This window comes from Trachemys scripta, chromosome 5 (genome assembly GCF_013100865.1).
Source record: "Trachemys scripta elegans isolate TJP31775 chromosome 5, CAS_Tse_1.0, whole genome shotgun sequence".
Taxonomy (NCBI): Eukaryota; Metazoa; Chordata; order Testudines; family Emydidae; genus Trachemys; species Trachemys scripta.
In genome coordinates, this window is record NC_048302.1 from 41,718,400 (window position 1) to 41,737,717 (window position 19,318).

At 43.5% G+C, this 19,318-nt stretch overlaps 1 protein-coding gene across 1 annotated transcript in view; it reads left to right on the plus strand.

The window, feature by feature from the left end:
* The first annotated feature begins 289 nt into the window (after nucleotides 1–289).
* FAT4 (FAT atypical cadherin 4) overlaps nucleotides 290–19,318 on the plus strand; it is a 239,440-nt gene continuing 220,411 nt past the window's right edge. Inside the window, exon 1 of the mRNA XM_034772506.1 lies at nucleotides 290–6,555. Coding sequence (XP_034628397.1) covers nucleotides 1,276–6,555 — 5,280 coding nt within the window. The 5' untranslated portion in view covers nucleotides 290–1,275. The remainder of the gene's footprint in view (nucleotides 6,556–19,318) is intronic.

The window sequence follows — 19,318 nt, forward strand, 5'->3', positions numbered from 1 at the left end:
GCTCCTCCCTGCAAACCCAGTCAACCGCCCCCTCCCCCTTGTTGCTGTGCTGCCGGCCGGCCGCTTGCAGGGGGAGGACCCCCGCCTCCAGCCGCGGCGGTCTGATTGGCACCCAAAAGGGGGCCAGCGGCCAGGCTCTGGAAGCTGAGCTCTCCATCTAGGGAGGGGAGGCGGGGACTCTTCTCGCCGAGGCTCAATTGCAGGGCGAGAGGGAGGGGGCTGTCGGTGACAGGCCAATTGGAGATCGGGGGGGAGTCGGGGCTGGAAGTAAAGAGTGAAGAGCTCAATGAGTAGGGAGCAAACTTTGTGTCTCTGGGCTGCGCGCTGCGTGGGCGCGGGGCAGGCAGCCGCTCTAGCTGTGCCCGGCGCACAGGGCTGCAAGCCATCGGGGAGCTGTCCCGCAGCCGCTCCGGGGCCAGCCCCGCGCTGTGGATTACAAGCGAGCCGGAGCCCGGTGGGAAAGGGGCAAAGCTGGAGAGGGGCGCGCGGACAGCTTTGCTCTTGCTGTGAGACTGTAGGTACCCCCCCTCTCCGACACACAGCCCCCCGCCCCTGGCATGGTGAGGGGAGCGGGGCTTCTGCGGCTGCCGGCTGCCCAGCCCGGAGCGGCGCGGCAGAGGCGGGCTGGAGCGCTGGGGATGTACAACTGAGCGAAGCCCCGGCCGAGCTGACCATGCCGAGAGGCGCCGCTCGCTGCCAGCGCCCCTTGACAGCCCCGGAGCAGCCGTGGCGGCGGCAGGAGGAGCAGGAGAGGCAGAACCGAGTCGCTGAATGAGCGTGGCCGGGGTGCCGCGGGGCAACTCACTCGGCTGGGCTCTTCCCAGCGGCGGCGGGCGGCGAGGAGCCCGGCTCCGCTCTGCGGCGTGACTTGCAGGGAAGTTGCCTCGGGCTGGACTCCATCCCCCCGGGGTCTGTCACTCCGTCCCGCGAGGAGAGGAGCTGCGTCCTGCACAGCCGCTGGGCGGGCAGGCGGCCCCCGGCCAATTCACCGCAGACCCCTCCCTCTGCAGCCGAGGGGAGCAGTGGCTACTCAACACCCCTCCGCCACCTCTTGCCCTGGCCGAGCCGTGCGCTGGAGAGGGGGAGATGCGGGCAGCGCTGTGGATATGATGACACCCCCCTCTCCCCCACCTGGATGCCTTTGCTGATGGGGATTTGTTTGCCTTCCTGAGACTCGCCGCGCCTTGGCGTTGCTGGACTTGCATTGATTGTGGGCTCGTTTTTTGGGGGGAGAGGCGGGGGTGGCTGGGTTTCCACACCCCACGCCTGAGCACCATGGGCCTCCTGTCAGCAGGCAGCCCCTCTCTGTCTTGGCTACCCCCCTTTGCCTTGCTTCTGCTGCTGCCTCTCCATGTCTCCGCTGAGCCCCGACAGATCTTCCAGGTGCTGGAGGAGCAGCCACCGGGCACCTGGGTGGGCACCATCGTCACCCGCCCGGGCTTTGCCTACCGCCTAAGTGAGCACCATGCCCTTTTCTCCATCAATGCCACCTCGGGGGCACTGCACACCCGTGCCACCATTGACAGAGAGAGTCTGGCCAGTGACGTGATGGACCTGGTGGTGCTCTCCAGCCAGCCCACCTATCCTAGTGAGGTGCGTGTCCTGGTGCTGGACCTGAATGACAATGCACCTGTCTTCCCAGACCCCTCCATTGTGGTGACTTTCAAGGAGGACACAGGCAGCGGCCGCCAGCTTATTCTGGACACAGCCACTGATGCTGACAGTGGCACCAATGGTGTGGACCACAGCTCCTACCGCATTGTGTCTGGCAATGAGGAAGGGCGCTTCCAGCTCAACATCACCCTCAATCCCAGTGGGGAAGGTGCCTTCCTGCACCTGGTCTCTCGGGGTGGGCTAGACCGAGAGGCCACCCCCACCTACCAGCTGCTGGTGCAAGTGGAGGACAAGGGAGAGCCACGGCGGCATGGATATCTGCAGGTTAATGTCACTGTGCAGGATATCAACGACAACCCACCCATCTTCAGCCAAGCTCTCTACCAGGCCCGGGTGCCTGAGGATGCGCCAATTGGGGCCAGTGTCCTTCAGGTGGCAGCAGCTGATGCTGATGAAGGTACCAATGCTGACATCCACTACCATTTGGAGGGGACGGAGGGTGGTGGTGGGGAGGGGGCTGGGGGAATCCCATTTGAGGTGGATCCGGAGAGTGGGGTGATCCGTATCCGGGAGCCTCTGGACTATGAGACAAGGCGGCAATACTCACTGACAGTGCAGGCCACAGATCGGGGGGTGCCGGCGCTGAGTGGCCGAGCTGAGGCACTGATCCAACTCCTTGATGTGAATGACAATGAGCCACGGGTGAAATTCCGCTACTTCCCAGCCACCTCCCGTTTTGCATCAGTGGATGAGAATGCGGCACCTGGCACAGTGGTGGCACTGTTAACTGTGAGCGATGCTGACTCGCCTGCTGCCAACGGTAACATCTCAGTGTCAATCCTTGGAGGAAACGAGCAGCGTCATTTTGAGGTGCAGAGCAGTAAGGTGCCAAATCTCAGTCTCATCAAGGTAGCGGCGGCACTGGACCGGGAACGCATTCCTACGTACAACCTCACTGTGGCTGTGGCTGACAACTATGGGGCCCCCCCGCCACCATCTGGCTCCCCCACTTCCTCTGTACCTCCAGAAGGGGCATCTGCTGCCCCCGTGAGCCGCTCTTCGGTGGCCAGCCTGGTGATTTTTGTGAATGACATCAATGACCACCCACCTGTCTTTGGACAGTCTGTGTATCGGGTCAATATCAGTGAGGAAGTACCACCGGGCAGCTATGTGAGGGGTCTGAGTGCCACCGATCGTGACTCTGGTCTCAATGCCAACCTCAAATACAGCATTGTCTCTGGCAATGAGCTGGGCTGGTTCTGCATCAGTGAGCATAGCGGCCTGGTCACCACCACTGGTATTGCTGGCTCCAGACCCAGTGTCCCGGGTATTGGCATGGCGTCCTCTGGTGGGCTGGACCGAGAGACAGCCTTACAGGTGGTGCTGAACATCAGTGCCCGTGACCAAGGGGTGCAGCCCAAGTTTTCCTATGCCCAGCTGGTGGTGGCCATCCTGGATGTCAATGACCAGAGACCTCTCTTCAGCCAGCCGGATGGCTACCAGGTGTCCGTGGCTGAGAATTCCCCTTCAGGAACTGAGTTGCTGGTCTTGAGTGCCACCGATGGGGATTTGGGGGACAATGGGACAGTACGCTTCTCCCTGCAGGAGGCTGAGCCATCAGTGACAGCAGTTGGCCCTTTGGTGGCCCCTCGCCGGGTCTTCCGCTTGGATCCTGTGTCAGGCAAGCTCAGTACCATCTCACAGTTGGACAGGGAAGAACAGGACCATTATTCCCTGCAGGTCCTGGCCACCGATCTGGGCTCTCCTCCTCTCTCCTCGGTAGCCCGGGTCAATGTGAGCCTGCTGGATGTGAATGATAACAGCCCTGTGTTTTACCCGGTCCAGTATTTTGCACACATCCAGGAGAATGAGCCCGCAGGCAGCTATGTTACTACCATTTCTGCCAGTGACCCAGACCTGGGGCCCAATGGGACAATCAAGTACAGTATCTCAGCTGGAGATAACTCCAGGTTTCAGATCCATGGCCAGACAGGGGTCATCACCACAAAAATAGCCCTGGATAGGGAGGAAAAGACTGCCTACCAGCTGCAAATAGTGGCCACTGATGGTGGCAACCTCCAGTCCCAAAACCAGGCCATAGTTACTATCACTGTTTTGGACACTCAGGACAACCCCCCAGTTTTCAACCAAGGTGTGTACAGCTTTGTTGTCTTTGAAAATGTTGCCTTGGGCTATCATGTTGGCACCGTTTTTGCTTCTACAATGGATCTCAACACGAACATTACTTACCTTATTACAACAGGTGACCAAAGGGGCTTGTTTGCCATCAACAAAGTGACAGGCCAGATCACCACAGCCAGTATCATTGATCGGGAAGAGCAAGCATTTTACCAGCTAAAAGTGGTGGCTAGTGGTGGGGCAATAACTGGAGATACCATGGTCAATATAACTGTGAAAGATTTAAATGACAATTCCCCTCATTTTCTTCATGCAGTGGAAAGTGTTAATGTGGTTGAGAACTGGAAAGCTGGGCACACCATATTCCAAGCCAAAGCTGTTGACCCTGATGAAGATGTCAATGGCATGGTCATTTACAGCCTTAAGCAGAATCCTAAGGGCCTGTTTACTATCAATGAACAAAATGGTGCCATAAGTTTAGTAGGGCCACTTGACATAAATGCTGGATCTTACCAGGTGGAAATTTTGGCCTCAGATATGGGAGTTCCACAGCGTTCTTCTAGTTTCATTCTAACTGTATCCGTCCATGATGTAAATGATAACCCACCAGTATTTGACCAACTTTCCTATGAAGTCACTATTTCAGAGTCCGAGCCTGTGAATTCCAGATTCTTTAAAGTACAAGCTTCTGACAAGGATTCAGGAGCAAATGGAGAAATAGCTTATAGTATAATTGAAGGAAATTCCGGGGATGCCTTTGGCATATTCCCAGATGGCCAGCTGTATATAAAGAGTGAATTGGACCGTGAACTTCAAGAAAGATATATTCTCCTGGTTGTTGCTTCTGATAGAGCAGTGGAACCACTTAGGGCTACTGTGAATGTTACAATAATTTTAGAGGATGTAAATGATAATAGACCATTGTTTAACAGTACCAATTATGTATTTTATTTTGAAGAGGAACAGAATGGTGGATCATCTGTAGGTAAAATAAGTGCTGTAGATAAAGACTTTGGACAAAATGGTGAAGTCAGGTATTCATTTGAAAATATGCAGCCAGATTTTGAATTGAACACAATAACTGGGGAAATAACAAGTACTCATCAGTTTGACAGGGAAACTCTTATGAGGCAAAGGGGAGCAGCAGTATTTAGTCTTACAGTAATAGCAACAGATCAAGGGTTGCCAAAACCTTTAAAGGATCAGGCAACTGTTCAAATTTACATGAAGGATATCAATGATAATACACCCAAATTTTTAAAAGATCTCTATCAAGCTACGATATCAGAATTAGCAGCAAACATAACACAAGTTTTAAGAGTTTCTGCCTCAGATGTTGATGAAGGTAGTAATGGATTGATTCACTATTCTGTAATTAAAGGAAATGAAGAAAACCAGTTTACAATTGACAGTGGCACTGGTCAAGTAACATTAATAGGTAAACTGGACCATGAAGCTACTGCATCTTACTCACTTATTATCCAAGCAGTAGATTCTGGGACAGTTTCCCTAAGCTCAACTTGCACATTAAGCATTGATGTACTGGATGAAAATGACAACAGTCCTTCCTTCCCTAAATCTACTTTGCTTGTAGATGTCTTAGAAAATATGAGACTAGGTGAACTTGTATCTTCTGTCACTGCCACTGATTCTGATTCAGGTGACAATGCTGACCTTCATTACAGTATTACAGGGACAAATAACCATGGAACCTTTAGCATCAGTCCCAACACTGGCAGTATTTTTCTTGCAAAAAAATTGGACTTTGAAACACAATCTTTGTATAAACTAAACATAACAGCAAAAGACCAAGGAAGGCCACCTCGGTCATCTACAATGTCAGTGGTAATACATGTTAGGGATTTTAATGACAACCCTCCTAATTTTCCTCCTGGGGATGTTTTTAAATCTATTGTTGAGAACATTCCTGTTGGTAGTTCTGTGATTTCTGTGACTGCTCATGATCCGGATGCAGATATTAATGGGCAGCTAACATATGCAATCATTCAACAGATGCCAAGAGGCAACCATTTTAGTATAGATGAAGTCAGAGGGACAATATTTACTAATGCTGAAATAGATCGTGAATTTGCTAATCTCTTTGAATTAACAGTGAAAGCCACTGATCAAGCTGTCCCTGTAGAATCCAGACGATTTGCATTGAAGAATGTAACCATTTTAGTAACAGATCAAAATGATAATGTTCCTACATTTATATCACAAAACGCTCTTGCTGCAGACCCATCTGTTGTGATTGGTTCAGTCCTAACTACAATTGTTGCAGCTGATCCTGATGAAGGAGCAAATGGGGAAGTTGAGTATGAAATAATCAATGGGGACACTGAAACCTTTATTGTGGATCGTTACAGTGGAGATCTAAGAGTGGCGGCAGCTTTGGTGCCTTCTCAGCTCATATACAACCTCATAGTTTCGGCCACAGATCTTGGCCCTGAAAGGAGGAAATCAACCACTGAAATGACTATCATTCTGCAAGGGCTTGATGGACCAGTGTTTACTCAGCCAAAATATATAACTATTTTAAAAGAAGGAGAGCCAATTGGGACTAATGTAATATCCATAGAAGCAGCTAGTCCAAGGGGTTCTGAAGCCCTGGTGGAGTATTACATAGTTTCAGTGCGCTGTGAAGACAAAAGTTTTGGACGTCTCTTTACCATTGGGCGCCATACTGGTGTAATCCAGACTGCTGCCATTTTGGACAGGGAGCAAGGAGTACGTTTGTACCTGGTGGACGTTTATGCCATTGAAAAATCAGCTGTTTTGCCTCGAACACAGCGAGCAGAGGTAAAATATTTTATTCAATGAATAGTTGCACCTTTTATATTCTAAATAAATTGCTTTTTGTTATATCAGCTGACCATTTTGATTTTACAGATGTGGGTGATCAAAGTAAGTGAAAACTCCAATATCATTCTTGAGATCTGTTGGTTCATTAGAGAAACATAAGCTTTAAACCTGTAACAAACTACTGTCTATGAAGCTGAGGATGTCCATGCATAGAACAGCATTATTAATATTTCTTCAGTGACAGTAGTTTTTTTTCCCCTGGTATTTTTGATAGTTATGGGTACAGTGCTGCTGTTCTGCCTTCTTAACCAAGGGTACTGGCCAAATAACTTTTGGATGCTAAATATCTCAGCCTTAAGGAAAAGGCTTTTCTGGGTCTTTTATACACTGTCATTCTAGCCATAATCCGCCACCTCCCTCCCACTGCCCCCCCCCCCCCTTTTTTTTTGGTAAGCCTTTCTACTTTTGGCTGAGTTGCTTTCTCTAGAATCATCACATCAATATTGGTCTGAGAATTGGACAGTAGTGATTGAGTGATTGCTGTCTGAATATCTCAGACCTAGTCCTGGACTGGACTGGACAAAATTGATCCCCGCTGCCTCATGCCTAGTTCATTCCCTTAAATGGATCTCCTACTATTATATCTCAAAGTTACTGCTGTTCCTCTGATGCTAACTGTAGTAAAGATTGTGAAAAAAATCTTGCTGATGCTCTCAGGTTGCTATGAAGTGTAAAAATTATAACATTTTATCAGAATGCCACTTTAAATGATTCACTGGAGAGTGTTAAAAAGTTCTCTCCATGATTAGCTTGAATATTAAAGCATGGGGAAATAAGCCCTAGGAAATTACTTATGAAGCAAGAATATTTTAATTGTCATTTTCCTAAGGGCTGTATTTGACTGTAGACTCTGTCACACAGCTGGAAGCATATACTGTGGTATTGTCTTTTAGGTAGAGACTTAAATGTGGGGCTTGCTTTTATCTTTACTTGTGCCATAGGCCTTCCTCCCCCTTTTTTTTTTTTTTTTTTTTGCTATGAGTCATTTTATTTTCATTCATTGGAAGTCTGGAATCCGCACTGTTTTGTAGGTCGACCAGCAGGTGATGCCGGAAGTGCACAGTGGTTCAACCATTTCCCTCATAGTTAAGCACATTACCTCAGTGTTGTTCAGCCTTTCACGTCCAGGAGTTGTCCCAATCCATATTTCCCCTATAGAAGTACATTTTACTGTTTCTAAATCACCAAGAATGCTATGCTTTTTTCAAGGGCTATGCTGAATGTAGTATCTGGTATTGTGTTATTTGACACATGCAGTTTTTTGTTTCGCTTATTATTGCTTTTTGTTTTACTTTGATGTTTGGTATGATACTTCAAAGAGTGCAGGATTGGGCTCCTATATAGGTAATTGTTTATTTTGGGCCAGAAATTAAGAGTTTTAAAGTCAAAAGAAATTTGTCAATATGTGTAAGGCATCTTATTTTGTTGTTTGCATACACTGTACAATGTTTTATAGTATATTAGGAAGAGCAATAATGAATTTGAGCATTATAGCTATTTTAGAAATGGAGGATATTGATTTAAATAAGTGGTTCTCAAACTTTTGTGCTGGTGATCCCTTTCACATAACAAGTCTCTGAGTGCAACCCCCCCATTATAAATTGAAAACACATTTTTATATATTTAACACCATTATAAATGCTGGATGCAAAGCAGGGTTTGGGGTGAAGGCTGACAGCTTGTGATCCCCCTTGCAATAACCTCATGACCCCTTGAGGGGTCCCGACCCCCCAGTTTGAGAAGCCCTGATTTAAATTATGCATGTTACTGATATTACAAGATTCCTATTATTGCTCTTTGCAGACTATGCAAGTAAATTATGAACATTAATATAAAGAAGGCAAAAAAAGCACAAGAGGAATAAGTATGTGTATAAGATTTTCCATGTTGGTTTGTTGTATTAAGGGTTAACAGTTTTCCTCAGTGGGGAATTTGGGCCCACTCCTGCAAACACTTATTTCAAATAAAACTTTTGCAATCTTGAGACTACTTGCATAAGCAGGGAATGCTCGGGTGAGTAAGGGCTTGCAGGACCCTGTGGTTGCAATAGGTTCACACTTTGTAAAAGTGCTTAATAAGAGCATATGGTGAGCATGAAGAAAGCAAGCATTGAAATCTTAAACCAACTTTAAATTGTTGAACACAAGCCACTCCTAAAATGAAAAGCAAATGTGTTTCTGTGCAAGAATATTGAAAGCAGTGGTTGGGAGCTAGGATTTCATATTATTATTGGTTGCATCTTTATAACTTCTGAAATGCTTTCTCCCCCCAAAACAAACATAATTAGTTCACTGTGCTTCCTTAGAAATACATTATAAATTATCATCAGTTATCAACTTCAAAAAAAAAAAACCCAAAAAAACCTTAATCAGTTGCAGTCTCTGTCCTTACCCTGGTTATGGTATTTACTGATTTATCTTTCACTGGAAAGACTTTGCTTACCCCATGTTTGAACAAGAACCACTGAAACTGACATTTTAAGGGCAAGCCAGTTGTCAGAGGGTGCTGAATAAGCGCAATGCAATCAATGTCCTTATTCTTTGACTGATATTTTGTTTTGCTAAAGCAGTGGTTTGAACGACTGACTCCTAAATTTACAGATTTAAATTTCAGAATTTGCTGCCCACTCTTCCTTTTTTAAGAAAATGCCACTGCACAACTACAAATAGACGCTACCAGTAATCCTTAAAATTCCAACCTGAAAAGTGCTAATTTTAAAATATGCCTTCTTGCATCAAGTCCACAGGTTATAACCTTTAACTTTTTGGTTTGAATTCTAATTTTTTTAATTTGGTGATTTTAATAGTAATTTTACCAAAACCTACATTAGGGAAAAGGAATGCAAAATCATAGAAATGTAGGTCTGGAAGGGACGGTCATCAGGTTCAGTCTCCTGCACTTAGACAGGACCAAATAAACCTAGACCATCCATGTCAGGTGTTTGTTCAATCTGTTCTTAAAAACCTCCAGTGATGGGGATTCCACAGCTTCCCTTGGAAGCTACCCTTATAGTTAGAAAGTTTTTCCTAATATATAACCTAAATCTTCCTTGTTGCAGATTAAGCCCATTACTTCCCGGCCTATCTTCAGTGACATGGAGGACAAGTGTTCCCTGTCCTCTTTATAATAACCCTTAACATATTGGATGACCATGATCAGGTCCCTCAGTCTTTTCTCAAGATTCAACATGGCCAGTTTTTTACCTTTCTGCATAGGTCAGACTTTCTAAACCTTTAATTATTTTTGTTGCTCTTTTCTGGACTTTCTTCAGTTTGTCCACATTTTCCAGAAGTGTGGCACCCCGAGTGGACACAGTACTCTAGCTGAGCCCTCTCCAGTGCTGATTACCTCCTGTGTCTTGCATATAACACCCCTATTAATGCAGCTCAGAATATTAGCCTTTTTTGAAACTGTATCACATAGGTGAATCCTATTCAGTTTGTGATCCACTATAATGCCTAGACCTTTTTCAGAAGTACTTACCACCTGGACAGTTATTCCCCACCTAGACAGTTGTGCATTTGATTTTTTCTTTCCTAAGTGAAGTACTTTGCACTTATCTTTATTGAATTATCTTGTGTACATGTACATGCAATCCTGCCACATGCAATATTGTGATATTTAAAATTTTTATTTGTAATGTTTTCACCTACCAAATTTTATTAATATGATTGGTAAAATGAGGATTTAAAGAGCCTCTTTGGTAGATATTGCTGGAGATACAATTTTACATTTTCTTAGTGTTCAACCAGAGACATCTATAAAGTTATTACTATAATTAGAGGCTAATAGGTCAAGTACTCTGTTTTCTAAAGCTATGCTTAGTTAATGAGATGTTAGTACTAGTAGAATAAATAGACCAGAAGAATGTCTGCTTGGTTCTCCTGTATAGCCTGGCATGCTTACAGCAGCACTGTGGCCAGACATCATCTTAAATGCTGTGTAGCACATAAGTGATTCAGAGAGCACTCAGTGTTACATTTGTTAGCTCAGAATGGTGAAGAGGACAGTAATAGAACATGAGAAATAAGAATGGGTTATTTAATGCTTTTTCCAACTGAGGCTTGAAGAGACATGGAGGTATGTGATAGATGGCTAGTATGGTGTCGGGATATTTTCAGGCTTGGAAATGTTTACCAGACACTTTCTAGCAAGTTACCTATATAAAAGACTAGCATGTGTGAGTGAGAGATGGGGAGAGAGAGAGAGACCAGTGAAGTCCAGGGGCAGTTCCTCCATCAGAAACCTAACCTGTGCACCTCCATCTGTTGGGAAGTGGCATGATGCTTGAATTTGTACCAGGATTCAGTCCCTGGACTCTACTTATGCCTTTTGTATATGTCTGATAAATTTGAATTACCAACATTGGATTGGGTGAGTCAGAGGGAAAATCATTTTCCATCCTTCACATCCAACCCCATAAGAATTTTCATACTGGATTAGACCTTTGGTCCATGAACTACATATCTGCCAGTGGTGCATACCAGATATTTCCAAGGAGTGTATCAAACCGGCATAGTTTACAATGATGTAATAACATGTTTATGCCGAGTTTCTTATAAATGTCAGTCAGTTTATGTCTTGAAGAAATGGGATTTATATTGCATATACACATTAAGTAATGCTAATCCCAAATAATCCAAAATAATTAGTCAAGCCCCAAAATCATGAGATTAGTTTAAAAATCATGCAATTAATATATATATATATATCTATATATCTATATATCTGGCAATCCTTTATTTGCTGTCTGGTTTTTGATCCTTAGGGTTCTCATTGTCTTTCTTTTCTCCCCTACTATGATGATTAGAAACTTACTGGTTTTTAAAAATGAAACATGAGATTCTCATGTACCCACAGAACTTTAGGAACTGAGGCTTTATGGGAAGCACTAATTATTGCGAGATTTGTGATCAAATACCAAGAGTTAGCAATATTAAATGTTTAACTCAGCTAGTGTAATTCTGGATATTCTTATTATCCAGTTGAATGTCTGATCCTTTTTTAAATCCTGCTAAACTCTTTAACACAATAATACCTGTGGCAATGAGTTCCACAGAATACTTACAAGTTGTTTAAAAACTACCTCTTTCCTTTTATAAATTACAAATTTGTTCTCTTATAATTTAATTAGGTCCCACTATTCTTGTGTTATGAGAAAGCATAAAACAAGCCCCTTAATTTGGTCTTTTCTATACCATTTGTTATTTTGTATACATCTCTCATGTTCCTCTTAAGATTAAATTTTGCAGAAATTGATTTTTTAGCTCATTCCCTCCCAGTTCCTTCTCTACATTTCTTATTAATCTCTGTCAACAGATGTTTGAACTTTTTAACCCGATGACTACATTTTTAATAAGTATAATATGCATAATTAATACTTTGTGAAATGGCTCCAAAACACACTAGATTTCACATTTAAAAAAAAACAAAACCTCCTCCTTTTCCCATTCCATAAATGGGTTACAAATGTATGTTGTATTGTAACTGAGGTAGTAGTATGCCTGGGACCACTGGTCACCCTCAGTCTTTGGGTATCCAGGAAACAGTTAATACAAACATAAGAGCAAAACCCAGCTGAATATTTTTACCCTAGTAATAAACAAAGAAGGTTGCAGGTTCCTTTTAAAGCAGGGGTGGCCAACCTGTGGCTCCGGAGCCGCATGCGGCTCTTCATAGTTAATTTGCGGCTCCTTGCATAGGCACTGACTCCGGGCCTGGAGCTATAGATGCTAACTTTCCAATGTGCTGGGGAGTGCTCAGTGCTCAACCCCTGCTCTGCCCCAGGTCCTGCTCCCACTCCACCCCTTCCCCTGAGCCTGCCATGCCCTCGCTCTTCCCCCCTCCCCACCAGAGCTTCCTGCACACCACATAACAGCTGATCGCGGCGGGTGTGAGGCTTGGGGAGGGAGTGGGAGACACTGATTGGTGGGGCTGCTGGCGGGCAGGAGGTGCTGCAGTTTGGAGTGGGGGGAGCTGATGGGGGACTGCTGACATATTAGTGTGGCTCTTTAGCAATGGTACATTGGTAAATTCTGGCTCCTTCTCAGGCTCAGGATGGCCAACCCGCCAGAGCCAGGCAGGATCTCTGGTTTGGAAATTTAACCCTTAAATGCATAACTTTCTGGGAAGAAGCAGTGGGTTCCTTAGTCCACTTCTGGTGGCTTGACCCTCTGTCTGAACCACCAGTTGAATTGGGTGATTTCTCCTCTGGAGGGTATCTGGGCTGGGGAATGTCATGGCTTAGAGAGTGCCCTCTTGTTGCCCTGAAAATGTAGGTTGGTGGGTACTGAATTAGGAGGTGGTACATGGAATCTTCTTTCTGTTAATTAAAATAGATAATAAAAATCTCTAAAATTGTTCCAGGGAAAAAAGTGTGTTTCATTAATTTTTAAATTATGAGGTTTAGCTTTGGTTTAGGTGAAGAGGAAAACATTGAGAGAAAGTTGTAATAATAATTAATGTATATAGTGCTTTTTTTTATCAGTAGATCTGAAGGTACATTTACAAACGAGGTCTATATCACTTTCCAGATTTCATAGATTGGAAAAATGAGGGACAGAGCAATGAAGGGAATTGCCCAAGGTTAGCCAGCAGGCTAGTGTCAGAGCTGATAATAGGAAAAGGTCTCCTGAATCTTGGTCCAGTGCTCAATCCACTACGTAATACTGTCTCCTCTAAATCCAGGTTCAGAGATTGATTTGTTCCTGCCATATTCAAAGAAAAATCCACTTACAAGAAGAAAACACTCTGTCCACCCCCCAGTCAAAGTTTAGAGAACACAGTGGTGTTGAAATAGTGCAGATCTGGAGAAGAGTGAAAATCTGGACACTATAAACTGGAACCTGCTCCTACTGAAGACAATAACAAAACTCCCCTTGACTTCAGTGGGAGCTGGCTAAAACCATAACTCCATAACCTAACTATTATAATGTGTACAGTGATTTGAATATGTAAAATACCATGTAAGTGCTAACTATTATTATAAACGTAATACTCTAACTTCAGACCGAATTCCTGACTTCAGTGCTGTTGCCTAGACTGTTACACATTTAATATCCTCTTGCCTGAGAAATGGGAAGTTGTGGGTTGGTATGGTAATGTATTTAAGAAGCTGCTTTTGCAACAAAGTGTTTAATAGGCAGCACTGGAGAGTTTTACATTAAGGTAAGTTAGCAAATCTAAACCAGGAATATTTTAGATGAATATTATGTGGCATAAATCATATTTACTTTTGTAAGAACAATGGAGTATTCCTTGTATTCATACTATTTATAGATTTTTATTCTTTAGTGATCCATTGCATACTAATTGTAGTCTGACAAAGGAAATTACTTATGACATACTGAGTAAACAGAGTAAATGTGACCTCTTGTCAAGGTTCTAAAGCCAAAGCCAAATTGCCTTTGGTTTTGGTATTCTGGATTCTACTGGGATAGTTTGTTGATTGTTTCATATATTACTGTAGTTTGCACTGATCTGGAAATTAAATTACCGGTAAGTGCATTTCTTGATGTAAAGTGGGAGATGAACATACCTTATACTTTATTCCAAACCAATTTGTGTCCAGTTATAAATTCAGAAATGTTCTTTTTCAACTCCTGTTTCTTTTATTTAAATCCTTTTCGTAGTAAAATTTGACATCTTTCTGTTATTTGTGCTGTGTAATGTAATAGTTATGTGGCATTATTATTAGCTTAAAAATCCTAGGTTAAAATGCATTATCTTGGTAATGTAAAATATATTCTCTCTCTCTCTTATTTCTTCATAGTGATAAAGTTGCATTATAAATTTAGGAATAATGTCACATAACTAGACCATCATTTTAATTAGGGTTACCATATTCAAACATTTAAAAAAGAGGACACTCCACGGGGCCCCGGTCCCGTCCCCGGCCCTGCCCCAACTCCGCCCCTGGCCCCGCCCCAACCCTGCCCCTTCTCCAACCCCTTCCCCAAAGTCCCTGCCCCAACTCTGCCCCCTCCTCCGAGCACCCCGCATTCCCCCTCCTCCCTCCCGCTCTGATCTTGGTTGGGGGTTGCTAAGTGCTTCCCTGCTCCCCACTCGCCTTGCAGTCCCTGCACCCCCCCGCCTGCCCTGCACCCCCCTACCCCTGCAGCCTCTATGCCCCTGCCTGCCCTGCTCCTCCTTGCCCTGCAGCCTCTGCACCCCCCCATCCCTGCAGCCTCTATGCCCCTGCCTGCCCTGCTCCTCCTTGCCCTGCAGCCTCTGCACCCCCCCATCCCTGCAGCCTCTGTGCCCCCTGCTCCCCACTCACCCTGCAGCTTCTATGCCCCTGCCTGCCCTGATCCTCCTCGCCCTGCAGCCTCTGCTCCCCCACTCACCAGGCAGAGGGAGAGCTGTGGGCTCCACGTGGACTCAAACACTGTTCTGTGCTGCTCTGCGGGGGAGGAGGGAGCGGGGAGGGGGAGGGACTCTGGCTACTAGAGGCCCCAGTGGCTGCAAGCGGCTTTCAATCAGGTCCCGCCATCCAATCAGCCGAGCCGTACTCTGCATGAGGGGAAGGGGGAAATCCCGGACTTTTCTACTTGATTAGAAATCCCCCCCGGACGACCATTTAATGCTGAAAAAGCTGGACATGTCCGGGGAAACCCGGACGGATGGTAACCCTAATTTTAATTGCCCTAATCCTGCCAGATTCAGAGTGTCTCATACAAAGTTCTGAAAAACTCTCAAATCCCATTGACTTCAATAGTCCGTACCTTTGCCATGTAAAATGTTACACCTAACCTATTGGAATGTGGGTTTCTTTAAAAAAGGTTCTTTGAATCTTAGATTCAGCATTTCGTGAAATAGTCAGTGGTTATCCATTGATTACAGTTACAGTACTTACCAATTTTTATGTAAGTGTCTTTGGCCCCCTAAACCATTCTTCATTGTCATTGGGCATTTCCTGTGCATTTGTTGGACTACACCCCAATGGGAGAGGACTTCTTTGTCTATACCCTTTTGATTGAGAATCCAGAGGACAGTAGAATCCAGAAAGTTGAAGGTTGTCTTGCCTTCCTGGAACAGTTTGCATTACATTTTGAAACAACAGTTTAAGTGCCGGTCTACACAGTTTTTGCTGTAGTTTTGATATAAGTAAATCTGTAGAAAAAAAACATTTTAGTTAAATCAGTGCAACCCCCTAGTGTGGACATAGTTATGCTGATATAGCTTGTTTCAAATGTGTCTAGACTAGAGGGTTGCATTGCTTGTAACTAAATTGGTTTTTCTTACCAATTTAATTATATCAATGCAAAAACTGTGTGAAGACAAGCCCTAAGCCTCGGGTATAGAAATGAAATTTATAAAGAATGGAGAGAAAATAAAAGGAAAACAAAACAGAGTTTGCCTAATATATTTAGTCTTATAGTTGGCAAAAGTGATGCCAGATTGCTGTGGTACATCTTATGATTGATTTCAGTAAAATTACAGCCTTACTTTTGCCAAGAATAAAACTAGATCTGTGACAGGCAGTGTTTATTTGTTTTAGTCTGATTTTTCTCACAATTCGTAATAGATATTGCCTTAATTAGACCATTTGAGTCTGAGACTGTCACCTATGTATTGTTTTTTATAGTGATCAATTTTTATTTCCCGCTGTAGCAAATACCAAAAGGACAAATAGTAATAACTGAAAAACTAAAAACCATAGGTTTCAGGGTAGCAGCCGTGTTAGTCTGTATCCTCAAAAAAAAAACAGGAGTACTTGTGGCACCTTAGAGACTAACAAATTTATTAGAGCATAAGCTTTCGTGGGGTTACCATATTCAAACATTTAAAAAAGAGGACACTCCACGGGGCCCCGGTGAAGCTTCGTGCATCCGAAGAAGCATCCGAAGAAGTGGGTTGTAGCCCACGAAAGCTTATGCTCTAATAAATTTGTTAGTCTCTAAGGTGCCACAAGTACTCCTGTTTTTTTTTAAAAACCATAGTTCTGCTCTAAAAACACATACATTAATAATAGTAATGCAAAAGAATTCCAAAGGAGGTTTTTAAGGAAGCACTAATTTCTGTACTGCCAGCTATGCAAAAAGAAAAAAATAGAACCTTAGTGTTTAATATCTATGTAAAAATTGTTGTGCAGACTACAGGCACATGAATGCAATTTTGATCATTTAAATCTCAGTTCATGGATATGATATGGCAACCATGAATTATCATGCAAATATTTTATATATGGGTTGCAATATGTTTAACACAGCAATCTAGACATTATCCAGATATGTAGACATAAAGGCATTCTGATGACATCTGGTAAAAGCATTCAGCAAAATCAAAAGTTTCAACATTTAGGAAGTAGTCCTGAAGGCTTCTTCTTTTGGAAGAGGAAATCCATTTTCGCTGTATTAACTTCCCAATGACTCCCCCTTGTGCCTCTGTGATGGAATCCCCTTATAAGAGGCTTCCCTGGTGCAGCCTCTGGCTGGGGAAACCCCGACTGCAGGCCTCCCAAGGAGCCGCAGTGCCAAGGGGACAGTGCAGGAGGCAGAAAGAGATATAAGGATGGCTCAGTGACAGTGGTCCTCCATGCATAGAGCGTTCGCTGCTTACTGATTCTCTGGAATATCTCTGAGGTCTGTTTGCTGGCCCTGTGGTCAGCTTCATTGTGGGGGATGTGATTGAAATCCTGCACCCTGATGAAACAATTGGGAATAAATTGGTGAGGTTTTTCTTCTTTACCCTGTTCTGTGGGCTGTCTGTTGTGTTTGTTATAATATAGCTGGTATGAGAAAAAAGAAACAAAAGAACATGGAAATTTGCTCACAAATTTGATGTCAGTGGACTTGCACCAATTTACATTAACAGAGAACTTAATCTAGATTTAGTAAACTGTTAGATTTGTGGCATGTTAGTTTAAATGTGGACTGTTACTTTTACAATTATGGTGAACAGCAATAAAAGCTTTCATTATTCATGCAGTGTAAGTGAATTGGCTATATTGACAAAGATTCATTACAAACTAATTGCATGTTGAGCCATATGCAGTTTGGGACATACTGTAAAGAGTATGTTAAGTTATAACATGCCCCTAATAACCTGAGCTCAATCCGCTTTATTGGCCACTCCATTATTGGAAACTGGGAATTCTAACTTCCAACAACAAAGTATTAATTCTAACCACTTGAATATGCTATCTCACCTGTACAAATCTATGGTTTTCCTTCCTGAATTGTATGCGGAATCTGTACCCAGTTTGTGCAATAATAAATAATTTAAATAGCATGGTCAAACTCTTTAGCTGATGTTTTTTCTAATGATTATATCTGAGATATTTTTCATATATCAATTGGTGAACTTTATATTAGTTTCAATCCTTGGTAGTTCCAGACATATGTATCCCGATTTTCCTCTGAGTTACACTAGCATACATAGAGAGTCAATTGACTTATAGTGGTCTAAAAATGTCAAACCAGAATAGGGAAAAAGTGAATAAGGAAGTGTTATTTACCCCTTCATATAGAACAAGAACTAGTGGTCACCCAATGAACTTAATAGACAGCAGGTTTAAAACAAACAAAACTCATTGCCAGGAGATGTTGTGAAGACCAAAAAAATATTAGATATGTTCATGGAGGATAGATCCATCAGTGGCTATTAACCAACATGCTTAAAGATGCAACTCCACACTTTGGGTGTCCCTAAGCCTCTGACTGCCATCTGCTGGGGCTGGATAACAGGGGATGGATGACCTGATAATTTCCCTGCTCTGTTCATTCCCTTTGAAGCACCTGGCATTGGCCACTGTCAGAAGACATGATTCTGGGCTAGATGGGCATACTGGGTCAGACCAGTGGTCCATTCTTATGTTCTTACATTAGGGGCCATTGCATTTAAGGTTTTTGTGAAGTTAATTTCTAATTAGGACAGTTTTTCTGTTGTATTCCAAGAGTAATTTGTGTTTTAAAAGCAGCTTTGATATGTGATAACTCATGCTGGAGACAGAAAATACTGAATTCATATCACAAGGCAGAGAGCGAGAGAGAGAACTTTACTTAGACTGTAGAGCTAACTTGTGGTTTTGCCACAAGCGCTGCATATGGGGCAGTGTGCAGTTATGCTGCCTCAGGAGCAGAATGTGATTTGGGAACAGCAAAAAGAAAGCAATATGGATTAGGCTTTTAAATGTCAACTTCTTTGAAGCTATTTTTCATAAATGAATGGGATTTTCTTGGATTTTAGGAAAGATTAATACAGATGCCTTTACATCTATACATCTGTATAGTGTCTACCTAAAAAACCTGATATTTTCCATGGGTTTTTGTTACCAAATTATATTTTATGTACCCGGGTGGGTTTTCCCCCGCTCCCTCAATTTCTGACAGCATGAAGTTTTGCTGGATTAAAAAGATTTGTAGTATAGAAACACAACGAAACATTCGCCATTTGAAGTATGTATGCAAGCAGAAGGTTAATGCTATGGTTTATTACTCTTTTATTGTTTAAAATCTGTACTTTTATTTGTGAATAGACTTAATTTACTGATTTTTGAGGCTGATTCTTCTCATCCTGGTGAAGTCAGTGGGAGTTGTGTCACTGACTTCACTGGGAGACGTACTGGAGCTTTTGGAGTTCAATACACAAATTAAAGACAACATGGATTTTTCACCCTAAAAGGTAGCGTCAAAGAGCTTTAAATTACACAAGGATTAATTTATAACTGTGTTGACCTGTAAAAGAATTTCTTACACTG